Source organism: Morone saxatilis, unplaced genomic scaffold (genome assembly GCF_004916995.1).
Source record: "Morone saxatilis isolate NCDOM2014 unplaced genomic scaffold, NCSU_SB_2.0 Contig4, whole genome shotgun sequence".
Lineage (NCBI taxonomy): Eukaryota > Metazoa > Chordata > Actinopteri > Moronidae > Morone > Morone saxatilis.
In genome coordinates this window covers 15,820,179-15,836,335 of record NW_023339984.1, presented here as the reverse complement: position 1 = coordinate 15,836,335, position 16,157 = coordinate 15,820,179, and the positions used below count along the sequence as shown (strand labels likewise).

The 16,157-nt window shown below is 39.5% G+C and overlaps 2 protein-coding genes across 2 annotated transcripts in view; one reads left to right on the top strand and one right to left on the bottom strand.

Moving 5' to 3' along the window:
• LOC118338156 (E3 ubiquitin-protein ligase TRIM7) overlaps positions 1-5,392 on the top strand; it is a 12,842-nt gene extending 7,450 nt beyond the window's left edge. The window contains exons 6-15 of the mRNA XM_035675398.1: positions 20-115; positions 1,243-1,476; positions 1,589-1,736; positions 2,142-2,189; positions 2,441-2,467; positions 2,591-2,655; positions 3,036-3,146; positions 3,339-3,457; positions 4,294-4,390; positions 4,531-5,392. Of these exons, the coding sequence (XP_035531291.1) occupies positions 20-115; positions 1,243-1,476; positions 1,589-1,736; positions 2,142-2,189; positions 2,441-2,467; positions 2,591-2,655; positions 3,036-3,146; positions 3,339-3,457; positions 4,294-4,390; positions 4,531-4,683 (1,098 nt within the window). The 3' untranslated portion in view covers positions 4,684-5,392. The remainder of the gene's footprint in view (positions 1-19; positions 116-1,242; positions 1,477-1,588; positions 1,737-2,141; positions 2,190-2,440; positions 2,468-2,590; positions 2,656-3,035; positions 3,147-3,338; positions 3,458-4,293; positions 4,391-4,530) is intronic.
• Positions 5,393-9,175: 3,783 nt separating this feature from the next.
• Positions 9,176-15,884, bottom strand: cmasa (cytidine monophosphate N-acetylneuraminic acid synthetase a). Its single transcript, XM_035675623.1, has 8 exons — positions 15,548-15,884; positions 14,816-14,958; positions 14,470-14,625; positions 12,941-13,077; positions 12,553-12,647; positions 11,281-11,452; positions 11,032-11,197; positions 9,176-10,107 (listed from the first exon to the last, which is right to left on the bottom strand). The coding sequence occupies exons 1-8, from the start codon at positions 15,766-15,768 to the stop codon at positions 9,893-9,895; spliced, it is 1,305 nt and encodes a 434-aa protein (XP_035531516.1). The 5' UTR covers positions 15,769-15,884; the 3' UTR covers positions 9,176-9,892.
• Between the last annotated feature and the right edge of the window lie 273 nt (positions 15,885-16,157).

Genomic DNA, 16,157 nt, shown 5'->3' with positions numbered 1-16,157 from the left:
TGTGTGTGTGTGTGTGCAGGCCCAGTTAAGTGTGTCAGAGAAGGAGATCCAGGAAATGATCAGACAGAGAATCAGGAAGATTGAGGAGATCAAAGAGTCAGTGACTGAACTGGAGGTAGGACAAACACAAAAACACACACTTGTAAATGCCACAGTTGTGTTGCAAAACCTGTAAATCCTCCTCTGATTCCTCAGAGCTTCATCAGCTTTTAATCAAAAAACATGTTGTCACCAACTTTTTCTGGTTTTATTCCACTTTATTTCATGACTGTTGAAGGGTTTGATAAAGTATCTTTACAAAAAGGTTTTGATTCCCTCATCTGGGGTATTCATTCTATAATTCTTTGGATTTTATGTATACTTTCAGGTGTTTTTCATGGTTCTGCCCACCCTCAAAGATTTTAGGTATTGACAAATATTCAGACTTTTACTTGACTTTTGAGGTTGTAACCAGATTTTTAAGGGTTAATTCCCTAGTTTGGAGTATTAATTACATTATTCTTTATTTTTTTTAACAAACTTTGGGGGTTTACGTGTGTTCCTCAATTTTGGGGGATTTCTACTGGAATGTTTAGGGTTCCAACCAAACTTTTTAGAGTTTTATCTTATGTCTGTATGTCCTATGTTTAGGGTTTTACCCACATTTTCAAGTCGATCATCAATTTTTAGCATTTTCAATACGTTATTTGAAAGGTTTAATCCATAATTCTTATAATAATTATAATGATAATAATAATAATTCTTGGGGTTTTACACAACCTTTATGTATTTGTGGCTTTTCAGGGCTTCACTCTTACTTATGTTTGCATCCAGAACTTTGGATTGACCAGACTTTCAGTATTTCAGTTTTCAAGTATTATTTTAATGTTCAGGGTTTTAAACACTCTTATTTGGCAAATGTATTCAAATTTTGGGGGTGTTTTACTCAGATTTGAAGGTGTCTTCATGATTTTCCCAGGTTCTCAATTTCACGTTCCTAACCTTTGGAGGAATTAACCAATTCTTAATGGGTTTACAAAAGTTATCAGGGTTTTACACAACTTTTTTTATTCATTTATACCTATGAGCACAGTGTTTCTGTTCATTTCTGATCAGATGCTGAATCTATAGATACTGTATATTCCCATCTGTTTTGGTGGGTTACATCATACAAGAAAATCTCAATGCTGCTAAAAATTTTTAAACTTAAAATGCTGACTGTAAAGGTGCCAAAGCTTTACGTCACACACTTAAATTCCACAGTCTGCGGTGGAGCGAGAGACGGCGGGCAGCGTTTGCTTGTTTTCTGCACTTGTGTCTGCCATCGAGCGCTCCCAGGCAGAGCTGATGGAGGTGATGGAGATGAGCCAGAGGGCGGCCGAGCACCAAGCCGACGCCATGATACGACAGCTGGAGCTGGAGGTTGAAGAACTGCAGAGGAGAGGAAGTGACCTTGCCGAGCTCGCCCAATCAGATGACCACATACACTGTGTCAAGGTTGGTGAGGGTCTAATGAGGTCCGGTTGGATGATATACGGCAAACATTAAGGTAAACCTGAGCAGAGCTGAATTTTGTCTCATTTGACATTCATTCCCACCTATTTTCCAGACATTCCCCAACCTCTCCAGCCCTCCACATGCCAAAGACTGGTCTGCCGTGTCGGTGAATTCTGACCTGGGAACAGGGACCATCTACAGGTCGCTGGCAGCTCAGGTGGAAAGGTTTCATGAAGAACTAAAGAAAATCGCAGACACAGGTCAGTGAAATACAACAAACAAGGCTTGTTTCCAAAGATAAGCAATGAAGACTGAAACAATACTTTCTTTTTTTACAGGAGCACATTGAGTCTGTAGAAACATGAGTTTATAGAGAGCAAACCTAAACTAAGATTTTCCTGATTTTGGTATCAGTAAAGAAAATCTTGAACCAGTCAGTTTGCTCTGTCAAAATCACACCCTCCCTCTTTAAGTCCTTTACACAAACTATAGAATAGATCTATCATAAAGTATGAAATGCTTCCCTCTGGTGGTAGAGCTTAATATACACTTTATTTCTATAGCACCTCTCAAAACCAGAGTTTCAAGATGCTTCACAAAATACAATACCATACAGTAAAATATGTGCAAAGGACTCTAATACGTGTCTCTTTGTTCTTCTTCAGGTTTTCCTGCCTTAGTACTGGAACCCAGTCCAGTCCGAACACAGCCCAGTGAGTGTTAAATAGGCTAATCATAAAGGTCTATACTGTACATAAACCTGTTAATGATATCTGCCATCCACCTTAAATTGTGAGTGGCTCCATCCATCCTGTCTTCAACAGTTACAAATATACTGTACATTGTACTGCAAGAAGTCATGTGAGCGTTCCACCACAAACAGGTTAATTGTATCAATCTATACAGTGCATCAGAGAGTTTTAACAACATTTCTACTCGTTTTAATGAAACTGTTTTTTTGCAGGGATAAAGACGATACAGGAGTATGCAGGTATGTTACATTCTCACTCACTTAATTCAGTAATAAATCAATATTATGGACACATAAAGTCAGACAAGATTAAGTATATATTAATATAAAAATCTGTACATGTTTCCTCTTCCTTCAACGCAGTGAATGTGACTCTGAACTCTGACACTGCCCATCCCAGACTGATTATATCAGAGGACATGAAGAGTGTGAGACGCCTGTTAAACTCTTATATCATACAATACTTAATCATTCACAAGCTTTTGTTTAGCATTACATTTGTGAGCTTGTTTATGAAGGAATACGGAGAGTAAAACATTATGTTTTTAAGGCAATACAGGGATTCAAAACCTGCAATCACAAACCCACATTAAAATTCATAATAATCTTGAACATTTCTCTAAAAATTGTGACTAAAATCTTGGTATATTTTTGGTTTGGTAAGCAAAATTTGCTGTACAGTTGCCTTTTTTCATGTTTGCTGAAATCACATGAATATATATGAATACATTCTGAAATGTTTTGTTCACTTTTTCACCTGTGGCTATTAAATTATAAAGTTAGGTACTGATAAACTGTTTTTCTGCAGGTGAGGTGTGGAGATCGACACCAGCTGCTTCCAGACAATCTAGAGCGGTTTGACCGAGTCATCTGTGTCCTTGGGAAGGAGGCGATCTCCTCTGGGAGACACTACTGGGAGGTAAGAGGCTCTCTCCTTTAAGTAGTCTGCCTGGCCATTAGCAATATGCTGCTAAAAGGACACATGGTTGGTTACATGATCCACAGAAAAGCAAAATTTCTGGTATGACCAAATAGTTACACTCTTGTTTTTCCGGCCTTTTGTATGTCTCAGTGTTTGATTGTAGAAATATGTCCCACTTCCTGTGAACAGGTGGAGGTGGGTGGGAAGACGGACTGGGATCTGGGGGTGGCCAGACAATCCATCAACAGGAAGGGGAAGATTGAAGTGACCCCAAGCAACGGATACTGGTTCCTCAGCCTGAGAGACAAGTGAGTTGTCAGTTTATTACCTAAAATGGTATGTTAATTTCATAGAGTTTCTCAGTAAAATTAACTCTTTGATTGCAAGCTAATGAAATATTGATCTGTGACCAGGATGCAGGCTGTGGAAGTGTATTGTTTTGTTAACCATCCACCTTAAAGCTGCACTAATCAATATTTTTATATTAACAATGAATCAGATGACTGTGTCCAATGTGAAAGGGGTCGTTTGTAGAGGCCACCACACAGAGAATTATTTAGCTTCTTTAAGCTCCTTATTTTGGTTCTCTTAGCTACAACTCCCATCTCGTCAACCATTTTTTTTAGCAGTAGCAGACAGCTCTTTCCCAAAATCCAACTGCACACCAGCCCAGCACCAAACAGCAGACAGACAAAGTTAGCAGATAGATCGAGAATACAATTGAGCATTTAGCAGCTAAAGGGCCAGATATTTTCCTCAGGAGTTGGTGGCGACCAAAAACAAAGCTAAAAAGAGAGTGAATATTGTCTGCAAATGAATGTTAAGGTTGTTTCATGACTGATTGCCAACACTTTAGCTGAAACATCTTTGTGAAGTGAAAATGTGCGTTTACAGCTTGATTTGCTGCCCCCATGTGGCCAAAAATGTCAATTTATGCAGCTTTAATCAACACTTTTTCTCAAATGATAGATTTAATTTAATATAATATGATAATAAAACATAAAAAGAGACAGCATACTGTAAAATATCCCTATGGTGGAAAATATGGTAGACTGACATCAAACACTCAATTTTATGTATTTTCTTTCCCTTTCTGGTAATTAACTATCCGGTCCTCTCTCTTGTCCCTTCCCTCATTACTCAGAAACAAGTACGCCTTCCGCACTGAACCCTGCACAGACGTCCATCTGACCCTCCGACCAAATAAGATTGGGGTATTTGTGGACTTCGAGAAAGGACAGGTGCAGTATGGGAAACACATTTTTACATAGCTTGACTTCTTTTATCTTCTACCAAGCGAACAGAATATGATTAACATCAAGACCACCAGTCTCTTTCAGCTTGTTGTCAAATAATTCTGTATGTCCTCCTGCTTCTACAGGTGTCTTTCTACAACGTTGATGCAAAAATCCACATCTACACTTTCAATGACACTTTCAGTGAATGCATCTACCCGTTCTTCAGCCCCTGCGGTAATAAATCTGGAAAGAACGACGGGCCGCTGGTCATCACGCCAGTAAACATGACAGAGTAACAGAACAAGACTTGAAAGTTTTTTTTTTTTTTTTATTGCTTCTTCTCTTTTTAATATACCAAGTCATGCACCTTTTTAAATGAATAAATATTCGTTGTTGGCTTCTTAAACTTTCTGTTTGCACAGCTGGGACATTTTAATGTTGTATTTGAAATGATTTGCTGATTCTTTAATAAAACAATCACATGTTCTGATGTATCTGGACGTCTGTATTTCATGTTATTCTGTCAATGAAAGACTGAGCTTTAGAGGAATAGTTTCACTTACTACACAAATTTGAATTTATTGCAGAGAGTTAGAGAATTGATACCTAATGGAGACAACCATTTTTGAAATTGGTCCTGTATTGAGTCGTAGTGTTGCAGGCGGCAGCTGCAAAACAGGCTGCAATGTAATCCTTCAGGGCAATTGCGCTTTTCCGGTCTACCGCTGTCTTGATTGATTTTGTTTATTTGTGATTGTGTGACTTTGGTGTTTTAGCTCATATCCGTTTGTGTCCGTTTCTTATAGACACAAAAACATGGAAAAGCATGGTGCAGGTAAAAAAAAAAACCAAGTTTCCCTTTAATATGAAGCCAATGCTCTCAGCTGCAGTTCAATACTGTTAACACCAGGGGGAGATTTTCCAGCTTTTTCCAGACGGATGTTTGTGCCTCAGTGTGATGAGTCAGCATATTTTTTTTTTATTGCTAATAATAATTATACTTGTCATAACTTTTTATAAATGTCAATAAAACCCTCATTTACAGTGGGGTAAAGTAACACACAGAGGTCAATAAAGGACTGACAACATGTCAGTTGAAAGCGACATCATCGTCATTGCACTAGGAGGACATTTAGGCCTCAGTGAATAGTAGTAGTGAAGTTATGCAAAAGTACACACACACACACAGGATTCTATAGGAACATACATGAAGTGATTTGTTGAATCATGAATGAACCCTCACCCACTTTACTATTTGTGTCTACAGTAAATTGTGTCTTCATTTCCCTGTCACTTCCCTCTCCCTTAAAATACAGTACAAGCAGTGAAGCAATAAATCTTGCACAAACATATAAATGACACAGGTACGGTACTCAACCAGGACACGACACAACGCCCAAGTTGATTTAAGGTTAAACTATCTCTCACCAGCTCTCTCTGCTGGTTCCAACAAGCCCCAGATGACGGAAATAATCACAAAACAGGAGGAAAAGAAAGAAAAGAAACAGATGGTGGGACAAAGGGATGCAACAATTTAGAAAGTAGGGAAAGTAGTTTCATTCAGGGCATTACAGTGTCTTCAATGCAAAGTCAACCAAAAGCCATAGTTTACAATTTGCCTATTCATGCACCAACTGCCATAAACACTTCCTTGTATGAATATGAAACTGTTGCTAAGGAGGTGTATTTTTAACCTTATTACAATGATGATACATATGTTTTTTATATTTGTTTTCCCCCTTTGACTTCCTGATATTTTACATTACGAGGGGAAGAAGGCCGAGAGCGTTCATTCATTCAAGGATAAACTCAGTCACCTCCCCTGTTTGAGACACTCAAGGTGTGGAAAACATGTTGAGAGTCCGGTTTGGTGACATATTTAGTTTACACGATATTTCCTGTGCATCCTTGTGATTTATTTTATTATTATTTATATTATTAAATTATATTATTAATATGAATATTTAATATTTTATTAAGGAACATATGTTAGATGAATTATGTTTTTCTGTGTTATGTTTTTGATCTCTTTTTAACAGCATGTCTGATCATTGGTTTTTGCTTGTATCCATTCACCTCATATGTTGCCATACAAATAAAGTTATTATTATCATTATGATTAATATGATTATTATTCAGACACCATTACTCATACATTTAACTGAAAAGGACTCCAGGGAAAATCTGAATCAACATTAGGTGGAACCAGGAGGATTCAACAATAAAGCGAATAAGTATGTCACCGAACTGGACTCTCAATCTTTTAAACACCTTGACGTCACAAATGTCGCAAACAGTGGAGGTGACTGATTTAATCCTTGAATGACTAAAACGCCCTTAGTCTTACTCCCAAAATTATTTTTTTTCCTTCATAGCGTAAAAAAATATCAAGAAGTCTTCATGGTTTTCTTAGCAATAACAAAACATAATAAATAATGCCAACCAGGGAACCAACCTCCCTACTTTACAGTAGAGAGAGACATATTTATTAAGTGCACACTACTGGTTTACATAACTTATAACTAATTATAGCCAATACTACCACTATTGCTACTATTACTAGTAATAAATGTTTAGGAAACACCGTAATTGTGTCTTGGTCTTGTTTTAAAAGGCATAAGCTCCAATAAAAAGGCAGCGCACCACACTGGCACCCATAACCGGATGAACTTGTTTGAGTGCTGCAGGGCAAACATACACAACGACACAGCGCCATTATATTTGGCACAATAACCCACAAAGCAACCAGTACCAGCTCACACACTGGAATACCCAGGCTGCCTCAGTCTGTCTGTGGTCATCTGATGAAACACAACTTTGTTTTGGACAATGCACCATGTGATGGACTAAAAAAACCCAGCTGCTACAAGCAGAGTTTGTTTTACTGCAGTTGGTTTTCCCAGTCAGATTTACAAGTTATTATAGAAACTACAACCGACACACAGTCACTTTCTTCTCTCGTGACTTCAGCAAAGAGAAATAAAAACCACGTGCCTGACTTTCCTGCGTAGAATGCTTTCCCATGTGAATTTATCCTATTGTCTTTCATGTTTTGCATAGGTGAGGTTAAATTTAAGCAGACACATTTTCTCTTTCTCACTGTGTGTGTGTGTTCTTTATTACACTTTATAGTTGCCAAAAATCATATATTAACACTTCATCTGTAAATGATTGTATGAATGTCGGGTCAACAAATACTCAAAGACTTAATGTCTGCACCGTGATGGTGTACAGATTTTGTAAAAATATAAAACATTGTTTTTCCTAAAGATGATATGCAGGTCATCAAATTTCATGCTGACAAAATTAATTTAGGTTTGTTTTTTTTGCTATTAGCTGAGTTAGAGATCAATACCACTTATCTCTCATGTCTGTACACTTACTATAAAGCTATAAAGCCTTATAGCCAAGAGACTCTTGACTCTAAACATTAAAAAGAGTGGGAAACAGCTAGCCCTGCTCTGTCAAGTGTTTTGTGTTACTGCGGAGTTGTGTTGGTATGTATATTTAAAAAAAAAACACAGAAGACCAAGCCTTTCAACCATGTCTAACATCTTCATTGAAAAAAAAATTACTCACACGACAAAATTCCTCATGATATATAATTATTAAATAAAAAGAGTGAAATAAAAACACCGGAATGAGACAATCAAAAAGAAATCAACCAAACATTTCTGAGGAAGGTGAAAAAATGAATAATGGAAAATACAGCACAAAGAACACCTCATACATCACTGAATAGAGCACACACAGGTTATTATTCCACTGAGCTCCGTAGAGACCATCCCCATTGTTAAATTATAAACCAGCCAAAGATAAACTTCTCTATCAGGCCACCTACTAAACAGGCAGCGAGAGGCGTACAATCACAAAGTCAGCTCAGTGCTGCCTTCAGGCGCATTCTGTAAATATGAATGCACGTTTAAGAAATAGTTCCACATTTTAGCAAAACATTTTTATTCACTTTCTTGCTGAGAGTTAGACGAAAGGATCTACACCACTCACAGATCTGTTCATAAACAGAAGGCTACAGGTACACACACACACATAAGGGCGGCTGTGGCTCAGAGGCAGAGCGGGTCGTCCCCCAATCGGAAGGTGTTGGTTCGATCCGTTGGTTCGATCCCCGGCTCCTCCTGCCCACGTGTCGAATATCCTTGAGCAGATACTGACCCCTAATTGCGTAGATCGGTGTATAATGAGTTAGTTTCCCTGTCGATGGACTTTGCTTTGCTGTGTGAAAGGTGAATGTGGCACGTAGTTTTTTCTTTGAGTGGTCGGAAGAGCTAAAAAGGCGGCTATACAAGTACAGGTCCACCATTTACCAGGTAGCAGCTTAGCTTAGCTTCGCATAAAGAGTGGAAACGGGGGTAAACAGCTAGTCAGGCTCTGTCTTAAATAACAAAATCCACCTATCTGCACATCTAAAGCTCACTAATTAAACACATTATATGTTGTTTGTTTGGTTGAAAGAAAGCTGTGATTTTACTGGAAGTCACTGCTCCCAGACATATGCCGGTTTGGCATACAACCTCCCGTTATTTGTCGTTGTTCTCTCAAATTTTTGTACACATTAAACAAGAAAAATTTGTTAATTAGTCAGTGAGCTTCAGAGGTGCTGGCAGGCGGATTTTGGTATCTTTGGACAGAGCCAGGCTAGCTTTTTCCCGTTTTCAGTCTTTATGCTAAGCTAAGCTAACTGGCTGTGGGTTCATATTTACCGACATAACACATCTTCAACTCTTGGCAAGAAAACATATTTCCCAAAATATCAAACTATTGCTTTAAGGGCACATGAGAAATAAAAACGTACATACAGCATGACGGAACAGTTTTGTCGAGATGTGACATTTACCAGCAGAGAGAGTCCGTGAGACCTTTCAAAAGGTGATATATCTTACATATTTTGGACGCTCAACTTGTTATATTTTTGTTTGAAATGCTTCACTTTCTATATAAATATTTTTAAAAAATTATATCTAATAATTACACCTGTTTTCAGATTTGGGGCACCATTTGGTGTTATTTCCAAATGAAAACAAACCTTTTAATTCATGTTTTCTTTCCACCTTCTGGTTTGGTTGTTTTAGTGTTTTAAAAGACAAGAGTTGTCATTTCCAGTGTAGCGGTTTGGGTTTTGGTAGACATTTTATATCTTTATGCTCAACCTCAGCCTACAAGGAGAGTGCTACTTCATGCCCCGACTGTTAATGTACAATAACTTAACTTTAAAGTCCATTGTAGTATTTTCACAGCATTACTTAAATCTCTTCGTTTCATAAAATTAATAAGAGAATTTAAAAGAATCTCATATTTTGAAGTCACCAAAAAAGTTAATAACAGTAAAACCTGATTGTGTAAAATGCAGATCATTTTATTTCTGCTAACTCTACAATTACTTAAGTATCTCAAATAATAAATGTGCACTGTTTGATAACATCTGTCCTCTGTACATAAACTGCCCCCACTATTAAACTTCTTCATAAAGATCAGAAGTACTTAAAATTAGTGGCTGCAGCTGTCGATGCGGTCCTGCTTCATCTGCGACTTTGCTTTTTGTTTTTGCAGGAGGATATGTTCGGCAAACTCCCTCATGGCTCCCTTTCCCCCGAGACTGCGGCAGGTGTACTTGGCAGCATTAATGGCAACCACCGGAGCATCTCCGGGTACTGCGCTCAGACCCGCCAGGTTAAGACAGTTGACGTCGGGCTTATCGGTACCTGAGAGGGGAAGATATGGGAAGAGGTGGTCATTTAATGTCATTTACATAATAAAAACACATTGTATACTAGTCTATGTACTCTTGAGACACCGATAGCGGTGACTAACGCAGTTAAAGTTCTCTCTTTCACACCAACTGATAATTGCAGATGGATCTTTCATTACAGAGCTGAAATTATTTGTCAATCAATCGACATAAAATGCAAATAATCGTTTAACGTAATTTTTCAAGCACAAATACCCAACACTCTCTTGTTTCAGCTTTAAATTAAATCAAAATAGTTTCATTTTTTTATGGACCAAATGATGGTTGGTGATCCAAAATGAAAATATGAGGGTTAGGTGTATCCCTAAAGTGTTACAAAAATATTACTGGATTTCAGCTTTAGCAGACTTGCACAAACTAGTAAATTAAATATATTTTGTGTACGTGTTCTCTCTCTTGCTTTGTTGATATTGGTTTCCTGTATTTATGCTACGCTAAGCTAACTAGCCGCTAGCTGTAGCTTCTCATATTTGTAGCACATTATGTAGCTAACTCATATTTCCCCAAATGTTAGACTATTCCTTTAACTAGGGCTACAACTAACAATAATTGAATGACTAGCTAATTTGTTGATTATTTTTAATAATTTCAGTCCATAAAATGTCTTAAGATACTCAAAGATGTCCATCAGGGTGTCCCAGAGCCAACAGTAATGTCTTCAAATGGCTTTCTTTGCTCAAAAAACAGTTTGTTAGGATATAAAAGAAACTATATGAAGCTCACTCTCTCAGTTAAGAACCAGTAAACCAGTAAATTACATATACTAGAATAACCTAAATTGTTAAATTCAACATCAAGAACTTGTTACAGCACTGATCTTGACAGGGTTCGTCCCGCACTATATTCTTATAAATCCTTAAAGGCATAGCTGCTTTACCCATGTACGCCACGTCCTTCCACTGCAGATTCCTCTTCTCCACCATCGTCTTCAGATCATCCAGCGGCTCCTCTCCCACCTGGACCACCTGGCAGCCCGTCCTCTCGGCCAGTTTGTCGGCCAACGACTGGACCACGGGGTCCTGGCTGGAGGTCAACAGCACGACCTGGTGGAGCAACACAGAGGGTAGCGTGTGGCCGTACATGAGCCAATTCACCAATGCTTTTTAGACCCCAGACAAATCCCAACCTCCACTTCTTCTTTCTGCAGCATGCGGATGCCCATGGTGTCTCTGGTATTAAGAGACACCATCTCCTCTCCGGATGCGGTCAGAAAGATTCTTCCTTCCGTCAAGCACCCGGAAACATTACAGAACATCAGACGAACCACCTCCGGCGTGGCCCGACCGAAGTAGCCATACCTGAGGAAAAAAAAGGACAGATTAGATGAAAAAAAGAAGACGATGGACTCAACATATTTCAACTTTTTAATGCTCATTTCTGGCCCTGGATCAAGCATACCAGTAGGCAAACAAATTACTTTTTTCCTCCAAAATAGGGTTGAGCGTGTACTTATCTGAAACGAGTATCCACTACAGATGATGTATCCTCAGAGTAAAATCTTGTTTTCTAACAATAGATATATATAACTTTTATTTAAAAAAAAAAAAAACGTGTTCTGTGAACCCTTTTCTAATAAATATAACAACTTTTAATCAGCTAATCTTAAATTAGCTACTTCAGATTAGTCCCGCCCATGTCCTGTGTAAGCCCCGCCCATGTCCTGTGTAAGCCCCGCCCATTCTAAGTATGCAGATACAGAAAATGAGTTGGTTGAACAGATGCCAATATACATAATGGTATACCCGCTTATCCTTAACTTTTACAGTCGGGGAATGTAAGAACCCATTTATTCTACAACAATAATAAATAAAAATGTCCACTTTCCAGCCACAAAGAGCCACTGGAGAGGGGCTAAAGAGCTGCAGGTAGCCTACTCCTGGTCTAAGGATAGAGGGTGTCGTATGTTGTACAGATTATAAAGCCCTGGGAAGCAATACGTCACATAAGGTTAGGTAAATTAAACAAACAAAATGAGCATTTACATGAAAGCACTTGGAGCCTTTTATCAGACTGTCTACATCTGAAAAACAAAAGTTCAGAAAGAAGAAGTCCAGACAGGTAGAAGAGGAAAATGATTTCAAAAAAAGGAACAAGAGAGCCGTTGAAAGAGTGGGGAAACAAATGATCAACTCAAATGCTGCAGTAAGGGACTGTACTAAAATTACTGCTGTGTTGAGTTCGCTCCAGTGTTATTAATTTAACTATTTGATCACTACATTATAAATCTCACAAGGGAAGGCTGAAACAAAAAATAAATCTGGGGCAAGATAGAATAAAAAACCCTCTCCTGCTCCCCGACAACAGTCAGACAACCTTTCCTTCAAACTGTACCATCCTCCCCTAATAATTTTTGTACAGTCCCTAAACACTAACCGCCTAATTTGTGTGTTTATCTAACCTGAGAACCCTCTGTTCTGCCACAGGCCAGTCGATGTCCACATCTATGTCCACGCTGTACTCTGGCAGCATCTCATAGTAGGCCACCTTACCACCCTGGAGAGGACGGAAACAGAGATATAGCATAGAAATGTGAAAGCACACAAACAATGACAACAAACTGCCGCAGCCATAACCCAAACAATCAAAACAGAAAGTCAGTTACAGCTTTTTAAGTCAGAGAAAGAGCCTGCATGAATGCATGCTGCTCATTCACCACTGGTCACATGTACGTATTGTCACATGTGCTGTCTCGTGAGGCACACGATGAACCATACCGGCAAGTTTAGGAGAACCTAAAGAAGAATGGAACTTCTGACATACTACGACGCCTCGTGCTGCCAACGTACCTGCAGAAGTCCCTCCTTCATGATGAGGTCTGTGGTGGTGAAGTAAAAGGAGCCGTTCTCGCACAGCTCGCCGTCCCAGTCCTGGCGCCGCGGTCGGTTGAGAGGGTCCAGGTTAAGCGGCTTGGTAATCTCACCAGCTGGAAGGAGGCAGAGGTACATGCTACACTGAAACATCATTTTGCATCCGCGTTGTATTTACATGAAGAGGCTGAGTCGGCAGAAGAAATAGCGGAATAGGATTTTTCTTTTATGCAGCCTGTTTTTAAACGACATAACAAACAGAGGAACAATATCTCTAAAGCACAGTGAAATGGGTCTACTAGGGCTGCACAAAGATATTGCTGTGGTATTAACAAGGGGTGTCTTAATCTGATCCCAGTCATTTATTATTGAGTATCTGCCAATACCGAGTCCCAATCAAATACTTTTTTAGATAATACAGTGCCCAGTGCACACTTCGAGTCCATTAAAGTGACTAAAATCAATCTCTGGAGGGAGTTTCTCCGGCCAGTGTTTGGTGCTTTACCTGAGTTACCTGAATGAACGGTCTGCATTCTGCTGACTTTTCATTTCCGTCCTGTCTACACCTTTTGCGCACTTAATCTTACTGGCTTTTTGTTTGCACTTGCTTGAGTGTGGTTGTGTCTACAGCTCTCTCCCCCGAGCGCAGGCAGCAGCCCGGGCTGATCCTGCTGTCTCACCCACAGAGCTCAGAGTGGAGGACAGAAAAAGACAGCGCTGATGATGGATGCACTGTGCATGAATGCTTCATTGGTAAAACCAGCTAAAGGACAGGTGGCGTAAAAGACTGGATCGGAACGGTAAAGCTCAACACAGCCGATGATACCGATCAGTGTATAAAACGCCTTGATTGGCACGGAGACTGATCGTTGAGATCGGATCATCACTAGTATTCAGGGAAAAACAAGATTCTACAGCCACGCTAACAGCTCTGTTTTTCTATCGCATTATAGATAAATATATAAAGATTATAAGATCGCAGATGTGTCATCAATAGTGTTGCACAATGCACCGTCACCTGAATGCCACACTTAAGTTTCCCAAGGAAAACCTGCCATGTTTTGGTTCCAGGTGGTAGCATTTGTTAATAATCACTAATAATCAGGTTACTTACTCTCTCTCTGTCAGCTACAGCAGCTCTCTCTCTCTTTTCTCCCTACCTGACAAACACACCCCACATCTTTATCATCCTGAACTGGCACTTTATACTTCATTTGGTTTAATTTGGTGTAATAAAATATGTTTTTGTTCCAACGTTATGGTGGTGTGTCTCCTCTCTGTTGCGGGCCTAAGGGCTGGGTCATATTCATACTTATTGAGTGGCGTCAATGTTCTCCTCTACCACTCCTTTTCCCAAATGATTGAACTGTTTTTGCATTACATTAAATTTGGCTTCATTTACCTGCAACACAAATGTCTGACTGCTAAGAAATGAGCACAAAAAAATAGCTTGAGCCTTTATATTTTTGGATAAACTAATAATTCCCTTCTTAAATCGGGTAACTCACATCCTTTCTTGAACTCCTGCCAGCGGAACTGGTGTCTCCGGACCACCGCAAACACCGAATCAAAGCCATCCTCCAGGATCATCTTCAGGGCCCCTTTCAAGTGGAACGGATGGAGACACGGGGAGGTCGCCTGGATGTTACACAACACATCCACCTCTGCGAGAGACACAGTCAACACACTCAATGCTTTCAAATTAAACAGCTGCTTTGGTTCCATTTGGCAGCAAGACAGCGCTTTGTTACTCATCGAACAGGCACACCGTGGATATTACATCGTGGCAGTTGTAATATACAAGTCTGACTTCTTGTGGCAGTTCGGATTCCATCCAGGCGTGGGTTGTCATACCTGGGTTGAGCCTGAGAAACTCTTGGATGGTTTCCAGTGACGTGGAAGTGTCTCTGGAGACCTGAGCACTCCTGCGGTGCACCTTGGCACCCCAGGTTTTCGCCACCTTCTCAATGTCGGCGTGGTCTGTCGAGACCCACACGCTGGGAAAACAAAAGGTGTGTTATCGTTACTGTTTAGGGTTGAATCAATCAGCCAAACGGTTGCCCCGTAAATAAAGCTCAATGTGCTCTAGAAAAAAGCCTCTTGGACCCCTAAATTTGACTACTTTTTAAATTTTTTAACCATATCTGTATACTTAATATCTGTTTTTCTAACTCTAACTTAAACTCATCTTCTTACACCAAATGTCTAAATAACTTTAATGTGTCAGATACGACAGCAATTACAGCCGAAGCCAAGCTCTGTCACCGGTGTGTTAGTACCATCAGAATCAGAAATACTTTAATAATCCCAGGGGGGAAACTACTTCTGCTACAACTCCAGATCTACATACAACATATATACATACAACACAGAATATATTAAAAACATATATATATATATAAATATATCTATATACACAAGATAAATGTAAACACACATCTTAAGTGACATACTGACTGCAGGTCTGCCCTTAATGGGGCAGTAATGAAACTGAAAGGTCTGCACGCAGAGCTACAAATAACACTATAAAGTATATCAAATAAACACATATAAATACACCAAAGTATGCAAAGTATGTGTAGCTACCTGTCAAACATTTCGGAGTCCAGAGCAGCCCTCACCACCCACCCAATGAGAGGAACTCCGGCCAACATCTTGATGTTTTTCAGAGGGATCCCTTTGCTCCCACCTCTCGCCAGGACCAGTGCGGCTACGTGCCTCTTTCCAACCGGCCTGCCCTGCTTGCATGCCGGCAGTCCGTCCAGCAGTCCCTCGGCCCCGTGGACGACTCTCTTCCTGGCAGACATACCGACTCTGGAGCTTCTGTGGTTTGTTAGAGACGAGGGGAAGGTTGAGGTGGCAGCCAGGAGGAGAGACAGGCACTGTGGCTGCTTCTGCTTTTAATCTGGTGGAGGACTACAAAACCATCGTGCTATACTGCCACCTGCTGTGTCGGAGTTCTCAGATTCTGTCTATTAGAGCTGTTTGACACTTTACAATTGTATGTTTCACACTTATCAGCATCTTTATTATTATGTATAATATAATAATTATATCTATATTCAGGCTCTTATTATTTTATGTTATTATATATCTTTTTAGCTATTATATTTTATCTATTATATCTCTTAGGGCTCTTATTATCTATATTTATTATATCCTCTTTAGACTCTTATTATTTTATTTTATTACATCT